The sequence below is a fragment of the Salmo salar genome, unplaced genomic scaffold, assembly GCF_965601325.2.
Source record: "Salmo salar unplaced genomic scaffold, fSalSal1 ptg000648l, whole genome shotgun sequence".
Classification (NCBI taxonomy): domain Eukaryota; kingdom Metazoa; phylum Chordata; class Actinopteri; order Salmoniformes; family Salmonidae; genus Salmo; species Salmo salar.
In genome coordinates this window covers 184,853-208,128 of record NW_027675452.1, presented here as the reverse complement: position 1 = coordinate 208,128, position 23,276 = coordinate 184,853, and the positions used below count along the sequence as shown (strand labels likewise).

General features: G+C 44.9%; 2 protein-coding genes across 2 annotated transcripts; one reads left to right on the top strand and one right to left on the bottom strand.

Annotated features, from left to right (window-relative positions):
- Window positions 1-10,889: 10,889 nt before the first annotated feature.
- On the top strand, window positions 10,890-17,184 carry LOC145877051 (uncharacterized). The gene is made up of 5 exons (XM_082972353.1): window positions 10,890-11,382; window positions 11,902-12,089; window positions 13,740-13,800; window positions 14,040-14,331; window positions 14,532-17,184. Exons 1-5 carry the CDS (start codon window positions 11,192-11,194, stop codon window positions 15,435-15,437), a joined length of 1,638 nt encoding a protein of 545 aa, XP_082828479.1. The 5' UTR covers window positions 10,890-11,191; the 3' UTR covers window positions 15,438-17,184.
- LOC106577293 (uncharacterized) lies at window positions 16,641-22,669 on the bottom strand. Its single transcript, XM_082972352.1, has 4 exons — window positions 22,192-22,669; window positions 20,422-22,070; window positions 19,730-20,141; window positions 16,641-18,220 (listed from the first exon to the last, which is right to left on the bottom strand). The coding sequence occupies exons 1-4, from the start codon at window positions 22,382-22,384 to the stop codon at window positions 17,577-17,579; spliced, it is 2,898 nt and encodes a 965-aa protein (XP_082828478.1). The 5' UTR covers window positions 22,385-22,669; the 3' UTR covers window positions 16,641-17,576.
- Between the last annotated feature and the right edge of the window lie 607 nt (window positions 22,670-23,276).

Genomic DNA, 23,276 nt, shown 5'->3' with positions numbered 1-23,276 from the left:
ATTTTATTGATAGCAATTTGAACGCACAGAGATACTGTGATGAGATCCTGAGGCACATTGTCGTTCCATTCATCCGCAGCCATCACCTAATGTTTCGGCATGATAATGCAGAGCCCCTTGTCTCAAGGATATGTACACAATTCCTGGAAGCTGAAAATGCACCAGTTCTTCCATGGCCCGCATACTCACCAGACATGCCCCCCATTGAGCATGTTTGGGATGCTCTGGATTGACATGTACGGCAGCGTGTTCCAGTTTCCCGCAAATATCCAGCAACTTCGCACAGCGATTGAAGAGGAGTGGGACGACATTCCACAGGCCACAATCAATAGCCTGATCAACTCTATGTGAAGGAGATGTGTCACGCTGCATTAGGCAAACGATGGTCACACCAGATACTGACTGGTTCTGATCCACGCCCCTACCTTTTTTTTTAAGGTGTCTGTGATCAGATACATATCTGTATTCCCAGTCATGTGAAATTGTAACAATCGTCATATATACTGGACCAAGGCGCAGCGGGTTGAGTGCTCATTTCATCCTTTATTTAGAACACTTATTTAACAAAACAAGAAAACGCACGAACGAACAGTATTGCAGGCTAACACAGCAGTGCAACAACAACTTCCCACAAAGGGACAGGTGAAACAGGGCTACCTAAGTATGACTCAATCAGCAGCAACGATGTACAGCTGTTCCTGATTGAGAGCCATACCAGGCCAACACAAAGAAATACACAACATAGAAAACCATAGAAATACAAAACAAGAACATTACCCAAAAACTCCGGAACACATAAATCAAACACGCCTCTTACATAAATACACATCCCATTAAACCCCGAACCGCATAAAACAAATACCCCCTGCCACGTCCTGACCAAACTACAATAACCAATAACCCCTTATACTGGTCAGGACGTGACAGTAACCCCCCCAAAGGTGCAGACCCCGGATGCACCTCACATAAAAATAAATACAAAATAAACCCCCCAAACTAAAGGGAGGGAGGCTGCCGTCACCGCTCGGTTCCCGTGCTACCCCCCCCCCCCCCCCCAATCCTCCTACTGTGGAGGTGGCTCAGGCTTTGGCCTTAGTCCACCACCTAACCTGTCCACCCCCGCTGAATACCTTTGGCTGAAGCACTTCGCTGTAGACCTCAGGCTGAAGCACGTCGCTGTAGACCTCAGGCTGAAGGACGATTCTGGGAGCTCCGGACTGTAGGCCGTCTCACTCGGTTCCGGACTGTGGGCCGTCTCTAGACGGGGCACAGTCGCCGGAAGCTCTGGGCGGGGCACAGTCGCCGGAAGCTCTGGGCGGGGCACAGTCGCCGGAAGCTCTGGGCGGGGCACAGTCGCCGGAAGCTCTGGACGGGGCACAGTCGCCGGAAGCTCTGGACGGGGCACAGTCGTCGGAAGCTCTGGACGGGGCACAGTCGTCGGAAGCTCTGGACGGGGCACAGTCGTCGGAAGCTCTGGACGGGGCACAGTCGTCGGAAGCTCTGGACGTGGTACCGCGCACTGAAAGCCTGATGCGTGGGGCTGGTAGTGGAGGTACCAGACTGGAGACACGCACCCCAAGGCTAGTGCGAGGAGCAGGAACAGGACGAGTTGGACTGGGCTGACGCACTGGAGGCCTGGTGCGTGGGGCTGGCTTTGGATGTGCCAGACTGGAAACACGCACCTCAGGGCTAGTGCGAGGAGCAGGAGTAGGACGAGCTGGACTGGGCTGACGCACTGGAGGCCTGGTGCATGGGCCTGGTACTGTCTTCACCAGACGGCTAGCACACACCTCAGGACAAGTATGGAGAGCTGACTCAGGTGACATCAATTTTAGGACACGCTCCGTAGGGTGAATGTCGTGCCTAAAACACCAACACAGCAGCTCTCTCATAGCTTTCTCTTCCAATTTTCCCATCAACTCCTTTACAGTCTCTGCTTCACTCACCTCCAATTTCACCCCGACTGGCTCTGGTTCCATCCTCGGCTCCGCCGATCTGTCCATGTGCCCCCCCAAAACATTTTTTATTGGGGCTGCCTCTCAGGCTTAAATGCCAACCGTGTGTATAGAGCCTCGTACCGGCGCCGCTCCGCCTTGGCTGCCTCTATCTCCTCCGGTGGGCGACGATATTCCCCAGCCTGGTGCCATGGTCCAGCCCCGTCCAGTATCTCCTCCCATGTCCAAGTTTCCTGATAGTCCACATAATTCTTCTGTTGCTCCTTACCCCGCTGCTTGGTCCATTTGTGGTGGGAAGTTCTGTAACGCTCGTCGTATATACTGGACCAAGGCGCAGCGGGTTGAGTGCTCATTTTATCCTTTATTTAGAACACTTATTTAACAAAACAAGAAAACGAACGAACAGCATTGCAGGCTAACACAGCAGTGCAACAACAACTTCCCACAAAGGGACAGGTGAAAACAGGCTACCTAAGTATGACTCTCAATCAGCAACAACAATGTACAGCTGTTCCTGATTGAGAGCCATACCAGGCCAACACAAAGAAATACACAACATAGAAAACCATAGAAATACAAAACAAGAACATTACCCAAAAGCCCCGGAACACATAAATCAAACACCCCTCTTACATAAATACACATCCCATTAAACCCCGAACCACATAAAACAAATACCCCCTGCCACGTCCTGACCAAACTACAATAACCAATAACCCCTTATACTGGTCAGGGCGTGACAGAAATCCATAGATTACGGCCTAGTGAATTTATTTAAATCGACTGATTTCCTTATATGAACTGTAACTCAGTAAAATCTGTGAAATTGTTTCATGTTGCGAATATATATTTTTGATCATTGTATATATATTTTTGAAGAAATGCTTGAAATGGTCTAATTGACTCAACAACCAAAAACACATATTTAGGTTTAGCTTTCTTATTGAATCAGAAAATCTAGCGTTTCTGGCTGTTTATCAAAGTTAGCTATTTTTCCAACACAAATTGTTAGCGGATGTTTGTTCGTGTTACATTTTCACTGTAATGGGTGTTAATTCATGTTAAATCTTCACTGTAATGGGTGTTAATTCATGTTAAATCTTCAATGTAGTGGGTATTAATTCATGTTAAATCTTCACTGTAATGGGTGTTAATTCATGTTTAATCTTCACTGTAATAGGTGTTAATTCATGTTAAATCTTCACTGTAATGGGTGTTAATTCATGTTAAATCTTCACTGTAGTGGGTATTAATTCATGTTAAATCTTCACTGTAATGGGTGTTAATTCATTTAAACCTTCACTGTAATGGGTGTTAATTCATGTTAAATCTTCAATGTAGTGGGTATTAATTCATGTTAAATCTTCACTGTAATGGGTGTTAATTCATTTAAACCTTCACTGTAATGGGTGTTAATTCATGTTAAATCTTCAATGTAGTGGGTATTAATTCATGTTAAATTTTCACTGTAGTGGGTGTTAATTCATGTTCAATCTTCACTAATGGGTGTTAATTCATGTTAAATCTTCACTCTAATGGGTGTTAATTCATGTTAAATCTTCACTGTAATCAAATCAAATCAAATCAAATTTATTTATATAGGCCATCGTACATCAGCTGATATCTCAAAGTGCTGTACAGAAACCCAGCCTAAAACCCCAAACAGCAAGCAATGCATGTGAAAGAAGCACGGTGGCTAGGAAAAACTCCCTAGGAAAAACTCCCTAGAAAGGCCAAAAACCTAGGAAGAAACCTAGAGAGGAACCAGGCTATGAGGGGTGGCCAGTCCTCTTCTGGCTGTGCCGGGTGGATATTATAACAGAACATGGTCAAGATGTTAAAATGTTCATAAATGACCAGCATGGTCAAATAATAATAATCATAGTAGTTGTCGAGGGTGCAACAAGCACATCCGGTGAACAGGTCAGGGTTCCATAGCCGCAAGCAGAACAGTTGAAACTGGAGCAGCAGCACGGCCAGGTGGACTGGGGACAGCAAGGAGTCATCATGCCAGGTAGTCCTGAGGCATGGTCCTAGGGCTCAGGTCCTCCGAGAGAAAGAAAGAAAGAGAGAAAGAGAGAATTAGAGAGAGCATATTTAAATTCACACAGGACACCGGATAAGACAAGAGAAATACTCCAGATGTAACAGACTGACCCTAGCCCCCCGACACATAAACTACTGCAGCATAAATACTGGAGGCTGAGACAGGAGGGATCAGAAGACACTGTGGCCCCATCCGATGATACCCCCGGACAGGGCCAAACAGGCAGGATATAACCCACTTTGCCAAAGCACAGCCCCCACACCACTAGAGGGATGTCTCCAACCACCAACTTACCGTCCTAAGACAAGGCCGAGTATAGCCCACAAAGATCTCCGCCACGGCACAACCCAAGGGGGGGTGGGGGCGCCAACCCAGACAGGAAGACCACGTCAGTGACTCAACCCACTCAATTGACGCACCCCTCCCATGGACGGCATGGAAGAACACCAGTAAGCCAGTGACTCAGCCCCTGTAATAGGGTTAGAGGCAGAGAATCCCAGTGGAGAGAGGGGAACCGGCAAGGCAGAGACAGCAAGGGCGGTTCGTTGCTCCAGCCTTTCCGTTCACCTTCACACTCCTGGGCCAGACTATACTTAATCATAGGACCTACTGAAGAGATGTCTTCAGTAAAGACTTAAAGGTTGAGACTGAGTCTGCGTCTCTCACATGGGTAGGCAGACCATTCCATAAAAATGGAGCTCTATAGGAGAAAGCCCTACCTCCAGCCGTTTGCTTAGAAATTCTAGGGATAATTAGGAGGCCTGCGTCTTGTGACCGTAGCGTACGTGTAGGTATGTACGGCAGGACCAAATTCGGAAAGATAGGTAGGAGCAAGCCCATGTAATGCTTTGTAGGTTAGCAGTAAAACCTTGAAATCAGCCCTTGCCTTAACAGGAAGCCAGTGTAGGGAGGCTAGCACTGGAGTAATATGATCAAATTTTTTGGTTCTAGTCAGGATTCTAGCAGCTGTATTTAGCACTAACTGAAGTTTGTTTTGTGCTTTATCCGGGTAGCCGGAAAGTAGAGCATTGCAGTAGTCCAGCCTAGAAGTAACAAAAGCATGGATTAATTTTTCTGCATCATTTTTGGACAGAAAGTTTCAGATTTTTGCAATGTTACGTAGATGGAAAAAAGCTGTCCTTGAAACAGTCTTGATATGTTCTTCAAAAGAGAGATCAGGGTCCAGAGTAACGCCGAGGTCCTTCACAGTTTTATTTGAGACGACTGTACAACCATCCAGATTAATTGTCAGATTCAACAGAAGATCTCTTTGTTTCTTGGGACCTAGAACAAGCATCTCTGTTTTGTCCGAGTTTAAAAGTAGAAAGTTTGCAGCCATCCACTTCTTTATGTCTGAAACACAGGCTTCTAGCGAGGGCAATTTTGGGGCTTCACCATGTTTCATTGAAATGTACAGCTGTGTGTCGTCCGCATAGCAGTGAAATTTAACATTATGTTTTCGAATGACATCCCCAAGAGGTAAAATATATAGTGAAAACAATAGTGGTCCTAAAACGGAACCTTGAGGAATACCGAAATGTACAATTGATTTGTCAGAGGACAAACCATTCACAGAGACAAACTGATATCTTTCCGACAGATAAGTTCTAAACCAGGCCAGAACTTGTCCATGTGGACCAATTTGGGTTTCCAATCTCTCCAAAAGAATGTGGTGATCGATGGTATCAAAAGCAGCACTAAGATCTAGGAGCACGAGGACAGATGCAGAGCCTCGGTCTGACGTCATTAAAAGGTCATTTACCACCTTCACAAGTGCAGTCTCACTGCTATGATGGGGTCTAAAACCAGACTGAAGCGTTTCATATACATTGTTTGTCTTCAGGAAGGCAGTGAGTTGCTGCGCAACAGCTTTTTCAAAAATTTTTGAGAGGAATGGAAGATTCGATATAGGCCGATAGTTTTTTATAATTTCTGGGTCAAGATTCGGCTTTTTCAAGAGAGGCTTTATTACTGCCACTTTTAGTGAGCTTGGTACACATCCGGTAGATAGAGAGCCGTTTATTATGTTCAACATAGGAGGGCCAAGCACAGGAAGCAGCTCTTTCAGTAGTTTAGTTGGAATAGGGTCCAGTATGCAGCTTGAGGGTTTAGAGGCCATGATTATTTTCATCATTGTGTCAAGAGATATAGTACTAAAACACTTTAGTATCTCCCTTGTTCCTAGGTCCTGGCAGAGTTGTGCAGACTCAGGACAACGGAGCTTTGGAGGAATACGCAGATATAAAGAGGAGTCCGTAATTTTCTTTCTAATGATCATGATCTTTTCCTCAAAGAAGTTCATAAATGTATTACTGCTGAAGTGAAAGCCATCCTCCATTTGCGAATGCTGCTTTTTAGTTAGCTTTGCGACAGTATCAAAAATAAATTTCGGATTGTTCTTATTTTCCTCAATTAAGTTGGAAAAATAGGATGATCGAGCAGCAGTGAGGGCTCTTTGATACTCCACGGTACTGTCTTTCCCAGCTAGTCGGAAGACTTCCAGTTTGGTGTGGCGCCATTTCCGTTCCAATTTTCTGGAAGCTTGCTTCAGAGCTCGTGTATTTTCTGTATACCAGGGAGCTAGTTTCTTATGACAGATGTTTTTAGTTTTTAGGGGTGTAACTGCATCTAGGGTATTGCGCAAGGTTAAATTGAGTTCCTCGGTTAGGTGGCTAACTGATTTTTGTCCTCTGACGTCCTTGGGTAGGTGGAGGGAGTCTGGAAGGGCATCAAGGAATCTTTGGGTTGTCTGAGAGTTTATAGCACGACTTTTAATGCTCCTTGGTTGGGGTCTGAGCAGATTATTTGTTGCAATTGCAAACGCAATAAAATGGTGGTCCGATAATCCAGGATTATGAGGAAAAACATTAAGATCCACAACATTTATTCCATGGGACAAAACTAGGTCCAGAGTATGACTGTGGCAGTGAGTAGGTCCAGAGACATGTTGGACAAAACCCACTGAGTCGATGATGGCTCCGAAAAGCCTTTTGGAGTGGGTCTGTGGACTTTTCCATGTGAATGTTAAAGTCACCAAAAATGTGAATATTATCTGCTATGACTACAAGATCAGATAGGAATTCAGGGAACTCAGTGAGGAACACTGCATATGGCCCAGGAGGTCTGTAAACAGTAGCTATAAAAAGTGATTGAGTAGGCTGCATAGATTTCATGACTAGAAGCTCAAAAGACGAAAACGTCATTGTTTTTTTTTTTGTAAATTGAAATTTGCTATCATAAATGTTAGCAACACCTCCACCTTTGCCGGATGCACGGGGGGTATGGTCACTAGTGTAACCAGGGGGTGAGGCCTCATTTAACACAGTAAATTCATCAGGCTTAAGCCATGTTTCAGTCAGGCCAATCACATCAAGATTATGATCAGTGATTAGTTCATTGACTATAACTGCCTTGGAAGTGAGGGATCTAACATTAAGTAACCCAATTTTGAGATGTGAGGTATCACAATCTCTTTCAATAATGGCAGGAATGGAGGAGGTCTTTATACTAGTGAGATTACTAAAGCGAACACCGCCATCTTTAATTTTGCCCAACCTAGATCGAGGCACAGACACGGTCTCAATGGGGAAAGCTGAGCTGACTACACTGACTGTGCTAGTGGCAGACTCCACTAAGCTGGCAGGCTGGCTAACAGCCTGCTGCCTGGCCTGCACCCTATGTCATTGTGGAGCTAGAGGAGTTAGAGCCCTGTCTATGTTCGTAGATAAGATGAGAGCACCCCTCCAGCTAGGATGGAGTCCGTCACTCCTCAACAGGCCAGGCTTGGTCCTGTTTGTGGGTGAGTCCCAGAAAGAGGGCCAATTATCTACAAATTCTATCTTTTGGGAGGGGCAGAACACAGTTTTCAACCAGCGATTGAGTTGTGAGACTCTGCTGTAGAGCTCATCACTCCCCCTAACTGGGAGGGGGCCAGAGACAATTAATCGATGCCGACATATCTTTCTAGCTGATTTACACGCTGAAGCTATGTTGCGTTTGGTGACCTCTGACTGTTTCATCCTAACATCGTTGGTGCCGACGTGGAGAACAATATCTCTATACTCTCTACACTCGCCAGTTTTAGCTTTACTGGGTATTAATGGGTATTAATTCATGTTAAATCTTCAATGTAGTGGGTATTAATTCATGTTAAATCTTCACTGTAATGGCTGTTAATTCATGTTAAATCTTCACTGTAATGGGTGTTAATTCATGTTAAATTTTCACTGTAGTGGGTGTTAATTCATGTTAAATCTTCACTGTAATGGGTGTTAATTCATGTTAAATCTTCACTGTAATGGGTGTTAATTCATGTTAAATCTTCAATGTAGCGGGTGTTAATTCATGTTAAATCTTCACTGTAGTGGGTGTTAATTCATGTTAAATCTTCACTGTAGTGGGTGTTAATTCATGTTAAATATTCACTGTAGTGGGTATTTATTAATGACTTAGGAGTCTAATACAGAACTAAACTCAGCAAAAAAAGAAACGTCCTCTCACTGTCAACTGCATTTATTTTCAGCAAACTTAACATGTGTAAATATTTGTATGAAAATAAGATTCAACAACTGAGACGTAAACTGAACAAGTTCCACAGACATGTGACTAACAGAAATGGAATAATGTGTCCCTGAACAAAGGGGGGGTCAAAATCAAAAGTAACAGACAGTATCTGGTGTGGCCACCAGCTGCATTAAGTACTGCAGTGCAACTCCTCCTCATGGACTGCACCAGATTTGCCAGTTCTTGCTGTGATATGTTACCCCACTCTTCCACCAAGGCACCTGCAAGTTCCCGGACATTTCTGGGGGGAGTGGCCCTAGCCCTCACCCTCCAATCCAACAGGTCCCAGACGTGCTCAATGGGATTGAGATCCAGGCTCTTTGCTGGCCATGGCAGAACACTGACATTCCTGTCTTGCAGGAAATCACGCAGAGAACGAGCAGTATGGCTGGTGGCATTGTCATGCTGGAGGGTCATGTCAGGATGAGCCTGCAGGAAGGGTACCACATGAGGGAGGAGGATGTCTTCCCTGTAACACACAGTGTTGAGATTGCCTGCAATGACAAGCTCAGTCCGATGATGCTGTGACACACCGCCCCAGACCATGACGGACCCTCCACCTCCAAATCGATCCCGCTCCAGAGTACAGGCCTCGGTGTAACGCTCATTCCTTCGACGATAAACGCAAATCTGACCATCACCCCTGGTGAGAGAAAACTGCGACTCGTCAGTGAAGAGCCCTTTTTGCCAGTCCTGTCTGGTCCAACGATGGTGGGTTTGTGCCCATAGGCGACTTTGTTGCTGGTGATGTCTGGTGAGGACCTGCCTTACAACAGGCCTACAAGCCCTCAGTCCAGCCTCTCTCAGCCTATTGCGGACAGTCTAAGCACTGATGGAGGGATTGTGTGTTCCTGGTGTAACTCGAGCAGTTGTTGTTGCCATCCTGTGTGAAGTTCGGTGTGATGTTCGGATGTACCGATCGGGTGCAGGTGTTGTTACACGTGGTCTGCCACTGCGAGGACAATCAGCTGTCCGTCCTGTCTCCCTGTAGCGCTGTCTTAAGCGTCTCACAGTGTGGACATTGCAATTTATTGCCCTGGTCACATATGCAGTCCTCATGCCTCCTTGCATCATGCCTAAGGCACATTCACGCAGATGAGCAGGGACCCTGGGAATTTTTCTTTTGGTGTTTTTCAGAGTCAGTAGAAAGGCCTCTTTAGTGTCCTAAGTTTTCATAACTGTGACCTTAATTGCCTGTTAGTGTAAGCTGTTAGTGTCTTAACGACCATTCCACAGGTGCATGTTCATTAATTGTTTATGGTTTATGGAACAAGCATGGGAAACAGTGTTTAAACCCTTTACAATGAAGATTTGTGAAGTTATTTGGATTTTTACAAATTATCTTCGAAAGACAAGGTCCTGAAAAAGGGATGTTTTTTTTGTTGCTGAGTTTTTAGGTCTCACTGTGTGTTTATTAATGTTACATCTTCACTGTAGTGGGTGTTTATTAATGACTCAGGAGTCTAATACAGAACTATAAGGTCTTATTGTGTGTGTACTGTACATAATATTCTGAACAAATCTTTCAGGAATATGATGATGTGGATTCAGAGGGCAGCGAGGAGGGGAGAGATGACATGCGGAGCTCTCTCTCTCTGGAGGAAGGATACGGGGTGGAGAGAGGGGAGCGCTCAGGCCTGGGACGCGTCTACTTCTCCAACCAGGTAGCATAGAATAGACACTGCTCCATGCTCTTTGCACCTGTTTCCTTTTTACTATAAATTCATGACCATTCCTTTACTGTTTCTACTGTTCCTCTGTATATGCGTAGGCTTTGCCTGTTAACAACTGATGTTGAACTAAATTGCTGCGATGGGACAGTAGTGCCTTCATGTCAACCCAAACTTTAATGCTCTGGCTGGGCAATTTTTATCTTTACCTGATCCTTTCTAGCACGGTTCCAGCTACTATGGCTTGGCTTGTCTTGGTTTTGTTTAGTTTGGCTTGGTTTGGCTTGGTTTGGTTTGGTTTGGCTTGGTTATTTTGGCTTGGTTTGGCTTGGTTTGGTTTGGTTTGGTTATTTTGGTTTGGTTTGGTTTGGCTTGACTTGGTTTGGTTATTTTGGCTTGGTTTGGCTTGGTTTGGTTTGGTTTGGTTTGGTTTGGTTTGGTTTGGCTTGACTTGGTTTGGTTTGGTTTGGTTTGGCTTGACTTGGTTTGGTTATTTTGGCTTGGTTTGGCTTGGTTTGGTTTGGCTTGGTTTGGTTTGGTTTGGCTTGACTTGGTTTGGTTATTTTGGCTTGGTTTGGCTTGGTTTGGTTTGGCTTGGTTTGGTTTGGTTTGGTTTGGCTTGACTTGGTTTGGTTATTTTGGTTTGGTTTGGCTTGGTTTGGTTATTTTGGCTTGGTTTGGCTTGGTTTGGTTTGGCTTGGTTATTTTGGCTTGGTTTGGTTATTTTGGCTTGGTTTGGCTTGGTTTGGTTTGGCTTGGTAGTGTGAAAAGGGTCAAAAGATTGTCTGAATCAAAAGGTTGGGATTCTATCCAATCAGTGTGCGCTTTGACATAGAAGGTCATTTCAGATTGAGCCAACAAATGCAGAGTTTACCATGAATGTGGTGTCCGGGACCGTGGGGACATTGTCTTTAAAAGGTGCATAACCAGGCGAACGGATTCAATCCTGGTCCTAAATGTGGGTGTTCCTCTTCCCCCACCAGGACTACTACCAGAGGCTGGAGCAGCTGCAGAGAACCCATCTGAGGAACATGGCTGAGCTGGAGAAGATGTATATCTGTAAAAGGTCAAAGGTCAACAAGAAGGACGATGAGGAGCACAAGTGTTTGGAGAGAGAGGGCAGAGACATACAGGATCTCCAGCCCAGGTCTGATATCATGGCTTTTAGTACTGTACCTTTTGAAATGGAATTTAGTTTTTAGTTAAGTAGTTGTAGGCTATGTAACCTTGTGCTACCTTTTTACAAGACAGGGGAAAATGAAGTGTTTATTATACTGAACCAAAATATAAATGCAACATGTAATGTGTTGATTCCATGTTTCATGAGCTGAGGGCTATGCCTTCCCAGGCCCACCCATGGCTGTGCCCCTGCCCAGTCATGTGAAATCCATAGATTAGCGCCTAATGAATTTATTTCACTTGACTGATTTCCTTATATGAACTGTTATTCAGTAAAATCTTTGAAATTGTTGCATTTATATATTTGTCCAGAGTAGTATTTGGGGGAACAAAAACATCAGTGTTTGTTTTGTTGTGCTTTTGAAAACGGTATTTTAGTGTTTCACATCATAAGGAGGGCTTTAACCGTGATGCGCTTGATACTTTTTCCATGGTAGCAACAATGAAAGCTCATCTTAAATGGTACTCAATCTCTCCTATCTCTCAGTGTCGCGTCGGAAAGCCAGAGCTCTGGCTCTATGCCAGTGAGGCGACTGCAGAGAATCCTTTCAGACGAGGAGCTTAATAACTTCCACGAGGAGACGTCCAGTGACGTGTCTGACCAATCAGGAGACGGTGTTGGTGGAGACGGAGGAGAGGAGGATAACCATTATGAACTGCTGCTGGAAGAGAGAGGTCAGTGGGAAAAAGAGCCATAAACAGCATGTCATAAATATGTCCCCTGCTGTAACATAATATGCTAATCTTCTCCTACCGTTGTCAATATTTTTGTAAATAATTCAGCAAAACGTTCACTAAATGGAAATACAGTAAGTTTCTGACTTTATTGTGAAATCCTGGTCACGTTTAAAAAATAAATGTATGTACTGTGTATAAACAGTGCCTTCAGAAAGCATTCAAATCCCTTGACTCATTCCATATTTTGCTGTGTTACAGCCTGAATTCAAAATTGATTAAATAAAAAAAATCTTCACCCATCTACACACAATACCCCATAATGACAAAGTGAAAACATGTTTTTATAATATTTTCTTTTTACATTTATTGGAAATTAAATACAGAAATACAGTATCTCATTTAAATAAGTATTCACACCCCTGAGTCAATACATGTTAGAATCCCCTTTGCCAGCGGTCACACCTGTAAGTCTCTAAGAACTTTCCACACCTGGATTGTATAATGTCTTCTTGGTAAGCAACTCCAGTGTAGATTTGGTGTTGTGTTTTCGGTTATTGTCCTGCTGAAAGGTGAATTCATCTCCCAGTGTCTGGTGGAAAGCAGACTGAACCAGGTTTTCCACTAGGATTTTCCTGCGCTTATCTTCCTGTGCTTATTTCATTTATTTTTTTTTATCCTGAAAAACTTCCAATCCTTAATGATTACAAGCATACCCATAACATAATGCAGTCACCACTAGGCTTGAAAATATGGAGCAAAAAATATATGTGTTGTATTTGCCCCAAACATAAGACTTGTTGCAAACAGGATGCATGTTTTGGAATATTTTTTATTCTGTACAGGCTTCCTTCTTTTCACTCTGTCAATTAGGTTAGTATTGTGGAGTAACTACAATGCTGTTGATCCATCCTCAGTTATCTCCTATTACAGCCATTCATCTCTGTAACTGTTTTAAAGTCACCATTGGCCTCATGGTGAAATCCCTGAGAGGTTTCCATCCTCTCCGGCAACTGAGTTAGGAAGGACGCCTGTATCGTTGTAGTGACTGGGTGTATTGATACAACATCCAAAGTGTTATTAATAACTTCACCATGCTTAAAGGATATTCAATGTCTGGTTTTGAATTTTTACCCATCTACCAATAGGTGCCCTTCTTTGTGAGGCATTGGGAAACTTCTCTGGTCTTTGGTTGAATCTGTGTTTAAAATTCACTGCTCGACTGTGGGACCTTACAGATAACTGTATGTGTGGGGTACAGAGATGATTAGTCATTTAAAAATCGCAGACAGTGAGTCCATGGAACTTATGTGAATTGTTAAGCACTCCTGAACTTATTTATGCATGCCATAACAAAGGGGTTGAATATTTATTGACTCAAGACATTTCTGCTTTTCATTTTAATGAATTAGTAAAAAATGTGAAAAAAACATAATTCCACTTTGACATTATGGGGTATTGTGTGTAGAACAGTGTCAAAAAAAAGCTGAACTCAATTTTAAATTCAGGCTGTTACACAAACAAAATGTGGAATAAGTAAAGGGGCGTGAATACTTTCTGAAGGCATTGTAGGTCTACACAAAATCACTCAATCCATCCATCAAGGTCACATTTTTAATAGTTCACTATTTTGTCTCTTTCTGATTGTAGATGACAGCCACAGCCCCAGGGCCTGGAGCAGGAAGGACAAACCCCTCAGGAACAGTCTCAGGTAAAGAGAGAGAATGTGACTTCCTCTGTGGTACTTTATACATTAAATTGTTTTTAACTGTATGAATTATTTTTTCAAAAATAATCAATGTGCTCAACTCTTATCCTCTTGCGTAAATACATGAAAGGGTGCTTGGAGCCAAAGGTCAATCACATCAAAAAATGAAACAAGGCATCAAAGCATTCACTAGAAGATATACGTTGCAATTGAAGCTTTGTTTTACTATTGTTCCCCCACAGGGACAGTCAGTCCTGCTGTCCAGAGAGTATGACCACCACCACCACCACCGCCCATAAGCAGCCATCCTCTACTTCACCATCTAGGAGCCAGCTCCAGATCCAGCTCCAGCTGAGAGGCTGCTGCCCCAAGAGCCAGGGCAGAAACCAGGGAGGAAACCTGAGCAAGACAGGGAGGAGAACCAGAGGAGAGAGCTATAGGGGGGATAGAGGTCCTGATAACTCCAGGGGGACTGTGACCGTCCCCAAGCCGTTCAGGATGATGATGAGGGAGGAGGAGAAGAAGAGGAGGAAGGTGAGGAGGTTTTGTTTAGTTGTATTGTTCCCTAAAGAGTCTTGAATTAATAATGTAACATAGCATTCCATAGGGAATGTACTGCGTGTCATAAATACACTATATGTATGCCAGACGTGCTGAGCAAATGTCCCTCTGGGTGTTTGGGTTAAAAGTACTATACACAACTAATGTAATATTGATGTATTATTGTTATTAAGGTCAGGACGCGTTCGGAGGTGGAGCTGGAGAACTTGCTGCTGCGCCGGGAGCTGGACGAGCTGAGGGAGTGCGGCATGAAGTTCAGGGCCTCGCCGGCGCCCGCCCACACTCGCCTGCCGCTCTACGATGTCATCAGCTGCCGCCTCAGCCAGCGACCCGGTTACAATCCCGGTAACCACGGAGTTAACTTTAGTAATTATCGGTATGTCTCGGTCAGCGGTGGCAACCAACGGGCCTCCTCCTGCTCACCCCAGAGACCGTTCAGCTTCCTGGAGAGAGAGAGGAGGAAGAGGGAGCAGAGGATTGAAGTGGAACTGGAGAACCTGGTGGCCAAAGAGAGGAGGACATTCAAGGCCAGGCCGGTGCCCAGGTCTGTGTACTACAGCCACAGCGCCACCCACAGGCAGCAGAGCAAAGTGCAACAGCAGCTGACGAGTCAGAAGATGAAACTGAAGAATATGACCCACCAACACAGCACGCAATCTACACCAGGCTTGCGGGCCGAGGGTCCAGGAGAGAAGAGGGGGGACACAGAGGGGGGAGAGGACCAGGGCCTAATGCTTGTGGAGAAAGAGAAGAGTTTTCGCCTAAAAAAGGAGGGACTCCCGTCCTACAACAGCAATAGCTACTGGAGGTCTCAGAGCCGGAGCAGGCGTCCGTCAATCAAGATGGGGACGGGGGGACCTAGGAAGCAGCTTGAGCTCCAGATTGACATGGCGTCGGAGAGGAGGAAGGGGAAGGAGAGAGAGAGGGAGTTGTCTTACATCGACCCACTCTGCACCCCTGGCAGCCCCTACCTCTGTTCGTCTCTCGTCAGTCAGGAGGACCTCCCTATCCCAGCCAGCAAAACAGACTACATCAGCGTGTGTAAAAGCCGTGATCAAGTCGTCGAAAGTGTTCTGTAAAGGGTTCATTCATTTTGGTCAAAGTCAAGACCTGTATCAAGTCTTCTGTAAAGGGTTCATTCACTCTGGTCAAAGTCAAGACCTGTATCAAGTGTTCTGTAAAGGGTTCATTCATTTTGGTCAAAGTCAAGACCTGTATCAAGTGTTCTGTAAAGGGTTCATTCATTTTGGTCAAAGTCAAGACCTGTATCAAGTGTTCTGTAAAGGGTTCATTCATTTTGGTCAAAGTCAAGACCTGTATCAAGTGTTCTGTGAAGGGTTCATTCATTTTGGTCTAAGTTAAGACCTGTATCATCTACCACTAAACATGTTAACTCCTGTCTCTCTGTGGAATAAGTCAAGTGGTATAAATGCCTTCAGAAAGCATTTATACCACTTGACTTATTCCACATTTTGTTGTGTAACATCCTGGATTAAATATGTTTTTCCCCACCCATCTACACACAATACCCCATAATGACAAAGTGGAAACATGTTTTTAGAAATATTTGCACATTTATTGAAAATGAAATATCTAATCTAATTTGTAAAATAAAAACTAAAAAACGAATTCCACTTTGACATGATGAGATATTGTGTGTAGGTCAGTGACAAATCTCAATTGAATCTATTTTAAATTCAGGCTGTAACACAAAATGTGGAAAAACGTAAAGGGGTGCGAATACCTTCTGAAGGCTCTGTCTCTATTAATGTAACAGAGTTGAGTTAATACATGACAGATCATTATATGACAGTGGTTTCATACATAAACTAGATGTTTTGGAGATATGAGACTGTATTTGTGTGTTATAATAATGGTACTAATCATGTTTCGATAAACTGTCTTGAATTTCCATTTTTGAATGAAGCCCTTGTTTTGATTGTGGCAATGTCTTTTTCCACTATTCTCAGGTGTATGACAATGCATCCACGAGAAAACAAACCATTCTAAAACACACAAAAGTAGTCTGTCTGTTGTGGAAAGTAAAACGAATCAATTTAGGGTAACATTGGCACATATTGTAAGGCTATCTCCCTAATTCGACACCAAATGAAGTTGTCGAGTAATGTGACATACACCAGACATTAAATTGGGATGTATGATATATATATTGGTATCTCTATAATGGCAAAATGACTGAGTCCTGCCCAATTCTATCATAAAAGTGACCATGTAGGAAGCAGTATTTAGCTCTATCAATAAAGATGATGATGATGATGATGATCATTAATAGTAACTTTAATAAAGCCCAACTGGGGTTGCAAAATTCTGATAGCTTTCCCAAAACTCACAGCTATTCTGGAAATCCTGGATAAAGGATTCTGGATTTCATGCTTAATCCCTTCTGATTCTGTGAATATTTCAACCAGGATTTCTGAAAAACCTGTGAATTTTGCTAACCTTAGCCCAACACTAGGTTGGTCAGCGAGCTAAGGAAAACAGTTTAATGTAGTAGTTGTAGTAAATGGTTTTAGCCAGGTAACATTTCATTGATCATGTCCTTAGAAGCAGACCTGCAACTGGAAAGTCACTGTTTTCAATCCCAAGTCTGAATGGAACAATTCTGGTAGGCTTTTGGGTATCCTCCTGCTGTTGTGTCCTTGAGCAAGACACAGAACCACTAAACTGCTCCAGGGACGCTTCAGTAACTGTCTGTTTCTCAGGGGTTGAAAAACAAGTTTAAAAAAGGGGCCATTTTATGTTGTTTCTGTCTGTAGAAAGATTGTATTCAATATTTAAATAATAAAATGTTTGATTCTTCCATTCTCTTAATGTTGGAGTATAATTTGACTTGCAGTATTTAAGTAATATCTAATTCAATATAAGTGAGGAAGATAATATTGTCCAACCCATTAGTTATCTAACAGCACCCCGACATTCCATGTCTTGAAATATGCATATTGACAGATTAAAAGTAAACTTACATTGTAAAACTTCTGACAGACAGATTTCTAACTTGGCCCATAACTTCTGAACTTTATAGCACACCCGGAAGGCACCAATTACTGAGTCAAAGAACAATAACATTTTGTTTGGCTAAGGTGTTGGGTTGCCAGTCTCTGGACCTGAGTTTGAGTCCCGGTCAGGGCTGCTGCCCCCTGAATTCCCTGCAGTACTCTGTCTCCGTTTGATTCTGTTATGTACATAGAGTTTAATGCCTAACCAGTTTCTGTGTTTGAGCGCCACAGGTTCTGACTGGAGGCATTTGAGGCAGTCCCTCTTTCCAGGAACTCGGCTACTCTTTCCAGGAACGGCATCATGTGTTTCTCTACTGCTGCTACCTCATCAATGATCCACTTTAATCTCACAGCGTTTCTTCGGGTCGGCTGGGTGCCTGTGCGACGGCTCGGCTGGGCGCCTGTGCGACGGCTCGGCTGGGCGCCTGTGCGACGGCTCGGCTGGGCGCCTGTGCGACGGGTCGGCTGGGCGCCTGTGCGACGGGTCGGCTGGGCGCCTGTGCGACGGGTCGGCTGGGCGCCTGTGCGACGGGTCGGCTGGGCGCCTGTGCGACGGGTCGGCTGGGCGCCTGTGCGACGGGTCGGCTGGGCGCCTGTGCGACGGGTCGGCTGGGCGCCTGTGAGACGGGTCGGCTGGGCACGTGTGCGACGGGTCGGCTGGGCACGTGTGAGACGGGTCGGCTGGGCACGTGTGCGACGGGTCGGCTGGGCACGTGTGCGACGGGTCGGCTGGGCACGTGTGCGACGGGTCGGCTGGCCGGGTGCAACTGCGACAGGGATCGGCTGGGTGCGTGTGCAACGGGTCGGCTGGCCGGGTGCCTGTGTGACAGGGGTTGGCTGGGGACCTGTTGAGAAAAGATTGCAAAAATAACAAAGAAAAGAAAGAATAGGTCAAATAAACATGACCATTTCCAGGCCAATTACCTGTATAAAAAATCCAATATTATTAGGTATATACAAGGTATAACAAACCATCCACTTGGAGAGCTAGCCTGACCTACAAGGTATAACAAACCATCCACTTGGAGAGCTAGCCTGACCTACAAGGTATAACAAACCATCCACTTGGAGAGCTAGCCTGACCTACAAGGTATAACAAACCATCCACTTGGAGAGCTAGCCTGACCTACAAGGTGTAACAAACCATCCACTTGGGGAGCTAGCCTGACCTACAAGGTGTAACAAACCATCCACTTGGAGAGCTAGCCTGACCTACAAGGTGTAACAAACCATCCACTTGGAGAGCTAGCCTGACCTACAAGGTGTAACAAACCATCCACTTGGAGAGCTAGCCTGACCTACAAGGTGTAACAAACCATCCACTTGGAGAGCTAGCCTGACCTACAAGGTGTAACAAACCATCCACTTGGAGAGCTAGCCTGACCTACAAGGTATAACAAACCATCCACTTGGAGAGCTAGCCTGACCTACAAGGTGTAACAAACCATCCACTTGGAGAGCTAGCCTGACCTACAAGGTGTAACAAACCATCCACTTGGAGAGCTAGCCTGACCTACAAGGTGTAACAAACCATCCACTTGGAGAGCTAGCCTGACCTACAAGGTGTAACAAACCATCCACTTGGAGAGCTAGCCTGACCTACAAGGTGTAACAAACCATCCACTTGGAGAGCTAGCCTGACCTACAAGGTGTAACAAACCATCCACTTGGAGAGCTAGCCTGACCTACAAGGTGTAACAAACCATCCACTTGGAGAGCTAGCCTGACCTACAAGGTGTAACAAACCATCCACTTGGAGAGCTAGCCTGACCTACAAGGTGTAACAAACCATCCACTTGGAGAGCTAGCCTGACCTACAAGGTGTAACAAACCATCCACTTGGAGAGCTAGCCTGACCTACAAGGTGTAACAAACCATCCACTTGGAGAGCTAGCCTGACCTACAAGGTGTAACAAACCATCCACTTGGAGAGCTAGCCTGACCTACAAGGTGTAACAAACCATCCACTTGGAGAGCTAGCCTGACCTACAAGGTATAACAAACCATCCACTTGGAGAGCTAGCCTGACCTACAAGGTGTAACAAACCATCCACTTGGAGAGCTAGCCTGACCTACAAGGTGTAACAAACCATCCACTTGGAGAGCTAGCCTGACCTACAAGGTGTAACAAACCATCCACTTGGAGAGCTAGCCTGACCTACAAGGTGTGACATTTGAGTTCATACCACAAACTATCTTCCAAAGACCTGTGCTGACGTAATCGGGTTGAGGACACAACTTAAACGGCATTGCTGACTGAATCCTCATCTTTTGTCCAGGTTTTGGTTCTTCAGCATTGGGGTTCAGAGGGCAGTATCTGACATGCTTCCATAGTGACTTTTGAATGTACAGACCTTGACAGTGCATGCAGTGGGTGTAATCTGGAGTGGATCCTGGCACTTTGGGATGGGAACAGGAGGCCATCTCTCCACTCCCACGTCTTGCTACCGCAACACTATGCACCCTCTGACATATCCTCTTAGCTGGATTATGAGACCCAGAGTCTGTTTGGATGTTCATGTCTTTGTTGCCGTCTGAAGGGCTGATCTCAGTCCCCGGGTTGTTTTCATCACATAAGTTAGACAAATCAGATGGTTCATTCAGCACACCACTAGAATGGCATGTTCTCTTTGCTGGTTTACGTGCCTCAGAGTCTTCTTTAGTGCAGGAGCTACTGTCTGAAGAGTTGCTGTCTGTAACTGAGATGTTTTCGTCACTCCAGTTACAGAAATTAGATGCTTTATTTGATTCCACATTACTAGAATCCTAAGGGGGAAACAAAAAGGAAAGATTAATGTAATATGAAAACTCACGGACAGCAGAGATCCCCGTTTTGGAACTTGGATATGGTCATAGAGTTCAGCATTTTAAACAATGTATATCCTTTATATTTAAATTACTTTACATTTATTCATGTTTATATTTTTCAGTATTCATTTTCTGCTATTGCTTTCAAAATCTCATGTAGTCTCTGGAATTAAATGCTGCTTTTTTTTGTGCTGAGTGCCTTTGAACATGTTTAATAATAAATTAAATATAATCTTACTTGTTCTGAAGAAGTGCTGGGACTCTGATGAACTTTACCATTTTCACTCTGAGCTGCAGAACATTCTGGATTTACTGCAGAGATGAGCTGAGAGTCCCTGGTTGGTTCTGATACTCTGCTGTCAGATTCCAGCTGCTGTTCCTCCTGATTCGTCCAGAGTTCCTCTTGTTTTGTGGGCTCTGGGTCCTCCAGACCCAGCCTGGGGCTTCTCTCCTGCTGCTCTGGGGGAACCTCCTCTTTAGAGACAGGGAGAGAGGGCTGCTGGGAGTCTGGAGAGAAGGGAGGGGGAATGGGTCTCTCCATCCCATCAACATGTTCTTCTATGTTTTCTACCTGGGCTTCAGAACAGTCTGGATTTGCTACAGAGTGTGTTGGTTCTGATAGCCCAATGTGAAGCTGCTCTTCCTCCTGCCTGGTCCTGAATTCCTCCCATTTGTCTTTAACCTTTTTGGGCTCTGGATCCTCCTGCTGCAGACTGGGGCTCCTCTCTTGCTGCTCAGGGGGAACCTCCTCTTCAAAGCCAGGGAGTTCTGGAGGGTAGGAAGGTAGAATGGGTCTCTCCAGCACATCAACGTATTGTTCTGTCTTTTCACTCTGAGCTGCAGAACAGTCTGGATTTGCTACAGACGTTGGTTCTAAAACTCTGCAGAGGCTGGTTGGTTCTAAAACTCTGCAGAGGCTGGTTGGTTCTGATACTCTGCAGAGGCTGGTTGGTTCTAAAACTCTGATTTTAGACTCCAGACCTTGAGGCTGGTCTTCCCCCTGACTGGTCCTGAGGTCCTCCTGTTCCTCTTTAATCTGTGTGGGCTCTGGGTCCTCCTGTCCCAGACTGGGGCTACTCTCCTGCTCACAGTGCTGCTGCTCAGGGGGAACGGCCTCTTCGGAGACAGGAAGAGAGAGCTGCTGGGAGTCTGGAGGGAAGAAAAGGAGAATAAGCATCTCCACTGCCTCATCAACACATACTCTGTTTTCACCCAGAGCTGCAGAACATTCTGGATTTACTGCAGAGATGAGCTGAGAGTCCCTGGTTGGTTCTGATACTCTGCTGTCAGATTCCAGCTGCTGTTCCTCCTGATTCGTCCAGAGTTCCTCTTGTTTTGTGGGCTCTGGGTCCTCCAGACCCAGCCTGGGGCTTCTCTCCTGCTGCTCTGGGGGAACCTCCTCTTTAGAGACAGGGAGAGAGGGCTGCTGGGAGTCTGGAGAGAAGGGAGGGGGAATGGGTCTCTCCATCCCATCAACATGTTCTTCTATGTTTTCTACCTGGGCTTCAGAGAGGAGCTGAGAGTCCCTGGTTGGTTCTGATACTCTGTAGTCCTCTCCATCAGGTTCTGTTTTGATCTGTTCAGTTGTGTTGGTGGGTTGAGAGTCTCTCTCTCTGTTCTCCAAGGTTTGGTCAAGATGTGAGGGCAGAGATGGGTCCTGTTCATAGTCACTTTTCACACAGGCAGGGATCAAGAGGTCTTTGGTATCAGGTTCCAGCCCTTGAGGCTGCTCTTCCTCTTGACTGGTCCTGAGGTCCTCCTGTTCCCCTTTAATCTGTGTGGGCTCTGGGTCCTCCTGCCCCAGACTGGGGCTACTCTCCTCCTCACAGTGCTGCTGCTCAGGGGGAACGGCCTCTTCGGAGACCGGAAGAGAGAGCTGCTGGGAGTCTGGCGGGAGGGGAAAGAAAACCCATAATGATTACATTTGTATAAGTATTTGATCAATAAGTGTTGCCCACAGTAACTATATGATTCGTGCATTTTGAGGTGTCATTATATAATTGCAAACCTTCGCGCTGTAACTTGATTTCGGAGCTGAAAACCAAATCCAACAGGCTCTGTAGACGTTTGTTCTCCTCATTTGAACGGGAGATTTCTTCCTGGTACTCGCCTAAATGTTGTTCAAGTACAACGGATATCTCCATAGCTACCGCTGTTAATCGTTCGGTAAGAAACACATTCAAGAACTGTAATCGTGACATTTTATATTCACGACGTAAACAAACCAAAGCACTAGCCGTTCACGTTCTGCCTCTTCTTCTTCTATATTGTTTTATGGCATTTGGTACACAATTTAAATGGTGTACTATCACCACCTACTGGAAGTAAATATGCCTCCAACTTCAAAACCTTTCTTTCACACGGTGTGACAAATTCGTTTACATTTTATTCCCCAGTATTCGTTAACCTCAGTGGATCGTCCATACGGGGTTGATGGGTTACTGCAGGTAGCTAGCTTTCTACAACATCTAAAAAAGAGCACAGGAAGCGTACTTCTAGTAGGTGACGGAAGTGCAACATTGAAGTTTGGTTCCAAAACACCAAACAATAATAAAAAGAAGAAGCAAAATCATTGGCCACTTTAATAAATAGATCACAAGTCTCTTTAATAATGCCACTTTAATAATGTTTACCTATCTTACATCACTCATCTCATATGTATATACTGTATTTTATACCATCTATTGCATCTTGCCTATGCCGCTCGGTCATCACTCATCCATATATTTATATGTTCTTATTACACCCCTTTACTTAGATTTGTGTGTATAAGGTAGTTGTTGTGGAATTGTTAGATTACTTGTTAGATATTACTGCACTGTCGGAACTAGAAGCACAAGCATTCCTCTACACTCGCAATAACATCTGCGAACCATGTGTATGTGACCAATAACATTTGATTTGATTAAGTGTTGAGGAGGAGCAGTTGAAATTGAAGATCCCCAGTGTCTGTGACGACTGCCGTTTGATGAGACGTAGATCCGGTGGGAAAACGAAGAATGATGTGTCATGCTGAGTTTTGATGCAGAGTCGTCACCAGGAGGGCCGGTCCTTGCCGTTCTGCTGCCATTGGCGAGAACATAAAATGCCGTC